At 57.2% G+C, this 8457-nt stretch overlaps 1 protein-coding gene across 1 annotated transcript in view; it reads right to left on the bottom strand.

The window, feature by feature from the left end:
* Nucleotides 1-7927, bottom strand: part of LOC146751219 (suppressor of SWI4 1 homolog) — a 49370-nt gene extending 41443 nt beyond the window's left edge. The window contains 4 exon segments of the mRNA XM_085535208.1: nucleotides 49-99; nucleotides 3246-3347; nucleotides 5324-5494; nucleotides 7880-7927. Coding sequence (XP_085391334.1) covers nucleotides 49-99; nucleotides 3246-3347; nucleotides 5324-5494; nucleotides 7880-7897 — 342 coding nt within the window. The 5' untranslated portion in view covers nucleotides 7898-7927.
* Nucleotides 7928-8457: the final 530 nt, after the last annotated feature.

An 8457-nucleotide genomic window follows, 5' to 3' on the forward strand; every position in this document is an offset into this window, starting at 1 on the left:
GGGGGGGTTAGGGTGGGGGAGGGGGCATCAAATTGGGGGGGGTCCCACCTCTGTCACTTTAAACGTCAACGTGGGGCCTCCAGGCAACCGGAACAGCTTCTGTTATATGGGGGGGGGGGACCAGAAATAAGGGGGGGGGGGGTAAAAGAGTGAGTACTGAGTGAGGGTCCCGACCCCAAAGACTGATGGGGGGGGGGGGTTTAGGTGCTGCCCCCCCCCCCAGTTGGGCTCAATGGGCGCATCAGTGCGTTTACTTTGAACAGCATCAAAGCAGATCAGGGGGGATGTTGTCATCATCTGCACCCATAGACCCCCCCCACCCCATAACCCCCCCCCTATATCCCCCATAACCCCCCAATAACCCACCCTATAGCCAGCCCCCCCCCACAACCACCCTATAACCCCCTTATATGCCCCCATAACCCCCCCCATAACCTTCCCTATAGCCCCCATAACCCCCCCCATAACCCCCCATAACCCACCCTATAGCCAGCCCCCTTCACAACCCCTCTATACCCCCCCATAAACCCTCTATACCCCCCAATAACCCCCTATACCCCCCATAACCCACCCTATAGCCACCCCCCCATAGCCCCCCCCCATAATCCCCCTATATCCCCCAAGACCCCCATATATCCCCCCATAACCCACCCTATACCACCCCATAACCTTCCCTATAGCCCCCCCCCCCATAGCCCACCCTATATCCCCCATAACCCCCCCCCATAGCCCCCCATAACCCACCCTATAGCCAGCCCCCCCCCACAACCCCCCTATAACCCCCTTATATGCCCCCATAACCCCCCCATAACCTTCTCTATAGCCCCCATAACCCCCCCCATAGCCCCCCATAACCCACCCTATAGCCAGCCCCCCTCACAACCCCTCTATACCCCCCCATAAACCCTCTATACCCCCCAATAACCCCCTATACCCCCCATAACCCACCCTATAGCCACCCCCCCATAGCCCCCCCCCCATAATCCCCCTATATCCCCCAAGACCCCCATATATCCCCCCATAACCCACCCTATACCACCCCATAACCTTCCCTATAGCCCCCATAACCCCCTCTATACCCCCCCATAACCCTATAGCCGCCCCCCCACAGCCCCCCCCTCAATAACCCCCCCATAACCTTCCCTATAGCCAACCCCCCCAATAAACCCCTCTATATCCCCCATAACCCCCCACCACCACCCCATAACCCACCCTATAGACCCCCCATAACCCCCCCATAACCCACCCTATAGCCACCCCCCCATAGCCCCCCCCCATAATCCCCCAAGACCCCCATATATCCCCCCATAACCCCCCCTATACCACCCCATAACCTTCCCTATAGCCCCCCCCCATAGCCCCCCTATATCCCCCATAACCCCCCCCATAGCCCCCCATAACCCACCCTATAGCCACCCCCCCCCCACAACCACCCTATAACCCCCTTATATGCCCCCATAACCCCCCCATAACCTTCCCTATAGCCCCCATAACCCCCTCTATACCCCCATAACCCACCCTATAGCCAGCCCTCCCCCATAACCCCCTCTATACCCCCCCCATAAACCCTCTATGCCCCCCCATAACCCTCTATAACCCCCCATAACCCACCCTATAGCCACCCCCCCATAGCCCCCCCCCCATAATCCCCTATATCCCCCAAGACTCCCATATATCCCCCCATAACCCCCCCTATACCACCCCATAACCTTCCCTATAGCCCCCCCCCATAACCCCCCTATATCCCCCATAACCCCCCCATAGCCCCTCATAACCCACCCTATAGCCACCCCCCCCCCACAACCACCCTATAACCCCCTTATATGCCCCCATAACCCCCCCCATAACCTTCTCTATAGCCCCCATAACCCCCTCTATACCCCCATAACCCACCCTATAGCCAGCCCCCCCCCATAACCCCCTCTATACTCCCCCTTAACCCACCCTAAAGCCACCCCCCCATAGCCCCCCCCATAATCCCCCTATACCCCCCCATAACCTTCCCTATAGCCACCCCCCCCAATAACCCCCTCTATACCCCCCCTTAACCCCCCCATATCCCCCCCCCATAACCCCCCTATAACTCCCCATAACCCTCTATAACCCCCCCTAACCCACCCTACAGCCACCCCCCCATAGCCCCCCCTCAATAACCCCCTCTATACCCCCCCATAACACCCCCTATACCCACCCCCACCCCATAACCCTCCCTATAACCCCCCCCCCCCCCCACCATAGCCTCCCTATACCCCCCTCCCATATAACCCCCCCATTCCCATTCACCCCATACTGACCCCCATCCCACCCGTATCTCTTATAGGGTGGGGGTCCCCATACCCATCTCTCCCCCCCTTTAATAGGGTGGGGGTCCCATCCCCATATCTCTTATATAGGGTGGGGGTCCCATCCCCATGTCTCTTATATAGGGTGGGGGTCCCATACCCATCTCTCCCCCTTTAATAGGGTGGGGGTCCCATACCCATATCTCCCCCCCTTTAATAGGGTGGGGGTCCCATACCCATATCTCTTATATAGGGTGGGGGTCCCATCCCCATATCTCTTATATAGAGTGGGGGTCCCATACCCATCTCTCCCCCCTTTAATAGGGTGGGGGTCCCATACCCATATCTCCCCCCTTTAATAGGGTGGGGGTCCCATACCCATATCTCTTATATAGGGTGGGGGTCCCATACCCAGATCTCTTATATAGGGTGGGGGTCCCATCCCCATATCTCTTATATAGGGTGGGGGTCCCATACCCAGATCTCTTATATAGGGTGAGGGTCCCATCCCCATATCTCTTATATAGGGTGGGGGTCCCATCCCCATATCTCTTATATAGGGTGGGGGTCCCATACCCATCTCTCCCCCCCTTTAATAGGGTGGGGGTCCCATACCCATATCTCTTATATAGGGTGGGGGTCCCATACCCATATCTCTTATATAGGGTGGGGGTCCCATTCCCATATCTCTTATATAGGGTGGGGGTCCCATACCCATCTCTCCCCCCCTTTAATAGGGTGGGGGTCCCATCCCCGTATCTCTTATATAGGGTGGGGGTCCCACACCCATCTCTCCCCCCCTTTAATAGGGTGGGGGTCCCATACCCGTATCTCTTATATAGGGTGGGGGTCCCATACCCAGCTCTCCCCCCTTTAATAGGGTGGGGGTCCCATACCCATATCTCTTATATAGGGTGGGGGTCCCATCCCCATATCTCTTATATAGGGTGGGGGTCTCCTCACCATATTGACCCCCTGTAGGGTCTTGCTGAACACAAAGAAGTGGGTGACCCCCAACGGCCCCGCAACAGCCACGAAATCCCGTAAGGAATTCTTCTTCCTGACCTACAAATAAAGGGGGGGGGGGTTTAAATGAGGACCCCCCCCCCTCTAAACCACCCCCCAATAGGGGTCTCCTGGGTCTTAAATGAGAGGGGAGGGGGCTTTAAATGAGGACCCCCCCCCCCTCTCAACCACCACCCTAATAGGGATCTGCTGGGTCATAAATGAGGGAGGGGGTCTTCAAATGAGGACCCCCCCCTCCCAATAGGAGTCTGCTGGGTCATAAGTGAGGGGTGGGCTTCAAATGAGGACCCCCCCCCACCTCAACAACCCCCCCAATAGGGTTCTGATGAGTTATAAATGAGGGGGAGGGGGCTTCAAATGAGGACCCCCCCTCCCAATAGGAGTCTGCTGGGTCATAAGTGAGGGGTGGGCTTCAAATGAGGACCCCCCCCCCTTCAACCACCCCCCCAATAGGGATCTGCTGGGTCATAAATGGGGGAGGGGGGGGCTTCAAATGAGGACCCCCATTATAGGGGTCTCCTGGGTCTTAAATGAGAGGGGAGGGGGGCTTTAAATGAGGACCCCCCCCCCCCTCTCAACCACCACCCTAATAGGGATCTGCTGGGTCATAAATGAGGGAGGGGTCTTCAAATGAGGACCCCCCCCCCCACCTCAACAACCCCCCAATAGGGGTCTGATGAGTTATAAATGAGGGGGAGGGGGCTTCAAATGAGGATCCCCCCCTCCCAATAGGAGTCTGCTGGGTCATAAGTGAGGGGTGGGCTTCAAATGAGGACCCCCCCCCCTTCAACCACCCCCCCAATAGGGATCTGCTGGTCATAAATGAGGGGGGGGGGCTTCAAATCAGAACCCCCCCCTACCCCAATCCCCCCCAAGCCCCCCAATAGGGGTCTGCTAGGTCATAAATGAGGGAGGGGGGGCTTCAAATGAGGAGTCCCCCCCAAACCCCATCCCCAATAGGGGTCTGCTGGGGTCAGATACCCCCCCCATCCCCATAGGGACCCCAAAGAGTCAGATCTGCCCCCCCCCCACCCCATAAGTGTCACATATACCCCCCCCCAACCCCATAAGGGTCAGTTCTACCCCCCTCAACCCCATAAGGGTCAGGTTTTTACCCCCCCCCCCCCCCCAACCCCATAAGGGTCAGTTCTACCCCCCCCCAACCCCATAAGGGTCAGCTCTACCCCCCCCCAACCCCATAAGGGTCAGCTCTACCCCCCCCAACCCCATAAGGGTCAGCTCTACCCCCCCCAACCCCATAAGGATCAGTTCTATCCCCCCCCAACCCCATAAGGGTCAGCTCTACCCCCCCCCAACCCCATAAGGATCAGTTCTATCCCCCCCCAACCCCATACGGGTCAGTTTTACCCCCCCCCAACCCCATAAGTGTCAGATCTACCCCCCCCAACCCCATAAAGATCAGTTCTACCCACCCCAACCCCATAGGATCAGATCTACCCCCCCCCCCCCAACCCCATAAGTGTCAACTCTACCCCCCCCAACCCCATAAGGATCAGTTCTACCCACCCCAACCCCATAGGATCAGATCTACCCCCCCCCCCCAACCCCATAAGTGTCAACTCTACCCCCCCCAACCCCATAAGGATCAGTTCTACCCACCCCAACCCCATAGGATCAGATCTACCCCCCCCCCCCCAACCCCATAAGTGTCAGCTCTACCCCCCCCAACCCCATAAGGATCAGATCTACCCCCCCACCCCAACCCCATAAGGGTCAGTTTTACCACCCCCCCCCAGCCCCATAAGGGTCAGTTCTACCCCCCCCCCAACCCCATAAGGGTCAGCTCTACCCCCCCCCAACCCCATAAGGGTCAGTTCTACCCCCCCAACCCCATAGGATCAGATCTGCCCCCCCCAACCCCATAAGGGTCAGATCCCCCCATACCCTATAACCCCCCCATACCCCATACAGACCCCTATAACCCTATAACCCCCCCCCCATACCCCATACCTCATACAGACCCCTATAACCCTATATCCCCACCCCACACAGACCTTTAGCGCCCTGGCCGTATATGGCTCCATAACCTTCCTTAGATCCATGGAGAGCTGCCGGACGTTCCGACCCACTCGACCCCGATGGAACACGAAGGAATGAGGAACCGACCCAAAATCCTCCTGGTTCCGGATCAACGCGGCCGAGCGCTGCTTCTTCTGGTTCTTACTCTGCCCAGACCCACAACAGGGGCAGGAATTAATGGGGTGGGGGGGGTTTGGGTCCGGTTCCGGCCCTGATCACCCCAGGTTCTGGGTCCAAATCCCTTCTGGTTCTGGTTCCAGACCCCCTTATTGTCCCTTATTGGGTCCAGAACCCCCTTTGGTTCCCCCCATCCTATTAACTTTGGGTCCAGTTCCTTCCCTGACCCCCAAGTTCTAGGTCCAACCCCCCTCCCCCCGGTTCTAGATCCCTTATTGGGTCCAGAACCCTACCAGAACCTTATAGAACCTTCCAGAACCCCCTTTTTGGTTCTAGATCCCCTTTGGTGCCCCCCAGTCCATTAAGTTTGGGTCCGGTTCCGTCCCTAACCCCCAAGTTCTGGGTCCAAATCCCTTCTGGTTCCGTATCTCCAGTTCTAAATCCCTTATTGGGTCCAGAACCCTTCCCCCATCCCATTAAGTTTGGATCCGGTTCCGTCCCTGATCCCCCCAAGTTCTGGGTCCAAATCCCTTCTGGTTCCGTATCTCTGGTTCTGGGTCCAGTTCTAGATCCGTTCTTGGGCCCCCTATTGGTTCTGGATCCCCCTTTGGTTCCCCCCATCCCATTAACTTTGGGTTCGGTTCCGTCCCTGACCCCCAGGTTCTGGGTCCAAATCCCTTCTGGTTCCGTATCTCCGGTTCTAGATCCATTATTGGGTCCAGAACCCTTCCAGAACCCTGCTTTGGATCCCCCCATCCCATTAAGTTTGGGTCCAGTTCCGTCCCTGACCCCCAAGTTCTGGGTCCAAATCCCTTCTGGTTCCGTATCTCTGGTTCTAGATCCATTATTGGGTCCAGAACCTTCCAGAACCCCCTTTAGGTTCCAGATCCCCCTTTGGTTCTGGATCCCATTAACTTTGGGTCCAAATCCCCCCCCGATCCCCAAGTTCTAGGTCCAAACCCCCTTCTGGTTCCGTATCTCCAGTTCTAGATCCATTATTGGGTCTAGAACCCCCCTTTAGGTTCCAGATCCCCCTTTGGTTCTGGATCCCATTAACTTTGGGTCCAATTCCCCCCCCGATCCCCAAGTTCTAGGTCCAAATCCCCTTCTGGTTCCGTATCTCCGGTTCTAGATCCATTATTGGGTCCAGAACCCTACCAGAATCCCACTTTGGTTCTTCCGATCCTATTAACTTTGGGTCCAGTTCCGCCCCTGATCCCCCCAAGTTCTGGGTCCAAACCCCCCTTTTGGTTCCATATCTCCGGTTCTAGATCCATTATTGGGTCCAGAACCTTCCAGAACCCTGCTTTGATTCCCCCCAACCCATTAAGTTTGGGTTCGGTTCCGTCCCTGATCCCCCCAAGTTCTGGGTCCAAACCCCTTTTGGTTCCGTATCTCCAGTTCTAGATCCCTTATTGGGTCCAGAACCTTCCAGAACCCCCTATTGGTTCCGGATCCCCCTTTGGTTCTGGATCCCATTAACTTTGGGTCCAATTCCCCCCCTTGACCCCCAAGTTCTGGGTCCACCCCCCCCTCTGGTTCTGGTTCCATATCTCCAGTTCTAGATCCCTCATTGAGTCCAGAACCTTCCAGAACCCTTCCAGAACCCCCCTTTTGGTTCCAGATCCCCCTTTGGTTCTGGATCCCATTCAGTTCGGGTCCAGTTCCCCCCCCCCCCCCGTGACCCCCAAGTTCTGGGTCCAACCCCCCCCCCCCCCATCCAGTTCTAGATCTCCAGTTCCATATCCCTTATTGGGTCCAGAACCCTCCAGAACCGTTCCGGATCCCCTTTGGTTCCGGATCCCATTAACTTTGGGTCCAAATCCCCCCCGATCCCCAAGTTCTAGGTCCAAACCCCCTTTGGGTTCCATATCTCCAGTTCTAGATCCCTTATTGGGTCCAGAACCTTCCAGAACCCCCCTTTTGGTTCCGGATCTCCCTTTGGTTCTGGACCCCATTAACTTTGGGTCCAATTCCCCCCCTTAACCCCCAAGTTCTGGGTCCACCCCCCCCTCTGGTTCTGGTTCTAGATCTCCAGTTCTAGATCCATTATTGGGTCCAGAACCTTCCAGAACCCCCTTTTGGTTCCGGATCCCCCTTTGGTTCTGGATCCCATTAACTTTGGGTCCAATTCCCTCCCTTAACCCCCAAGTTCTGGGTCCAAACCCCCCTTTGGGTTCCATATCTCCAGTTCTAGATCCCTCATTGAGTCCAGAACCTTCCAGAACCAGAACCCCCCCCCCCCCCCCCCCCGATCCAATTCGGGTCCGGTTCCGAACCCCCCCCCCCCCCCGAACCCGGTTCCGTTCCCCCCCCTTTACTCCCCACCCCCCCCCCCCCCGTAGGCCCAAACCCGTTTTCCCTCCCCCAGTTCCGGTTCCGGTTCCGGTTCCGGTTCGGTCCCGTTCTATTACCCGACCAGGCCGCCCCATCTTGTCCCTCTCCTCCACCACCACGCGGCTGCATCCACTTCCGCTTCCGCTACGTCACTTCCGCCTCACTACACGCGGCCTACACTTCCGGTAAAGCCCGGAAGTTCCTCCCCACCTCCTTCGTTGTCATGGAAACGCGGCCTACACTTCCGGTAAAGCCCGGAAGTTTCTCCCCTCGTTCTTCCCCTCCCCCCCACCGTAATTAACACCACGACCCCCCCCCAAAATGAAGAGTTTAATGCGGATAATCTTTATAACACAGCGTTTAATGGAACATTGAAGTATAAACGACCCCCCTCATAATAAAACCCCATTTCATCATCCAACAGCCTCAAATGGGGGAGGGGGGGGTCACGTGACTCCTCCTGCCCCCCCCCCCCCCCCAATCTCTCTCTCCATTCATCCCAATGGGGGAGGGGGAAAGAATCACGTGACCACCCTCCCCCCTCCCCCATTCACTCCCATTCACCCCAATTAATGGGGGGGGGGGGGGGGGGAACCATCATCACGTGACCCCCCCCCCATTCATCCCAATAGGATCCAAATCACGTGACCACCCC

The sequence above is a fragment of the Coturnix japonica genome, unplaced genomic scaffold (genome assembly GCF_054131305.1).
Source record: "Coturnix japonica strain WE unplaced genomic scaffold, WE-NBRP24 Scf111, whole genome shotgun sequence".
Taxonomy (NCBI): domain Eukaryota; kingdom Metazoa; phylum Chordata; class Aves; order Galliformes; family Phasianidae; genus Coturnix; species Coturnix japonica.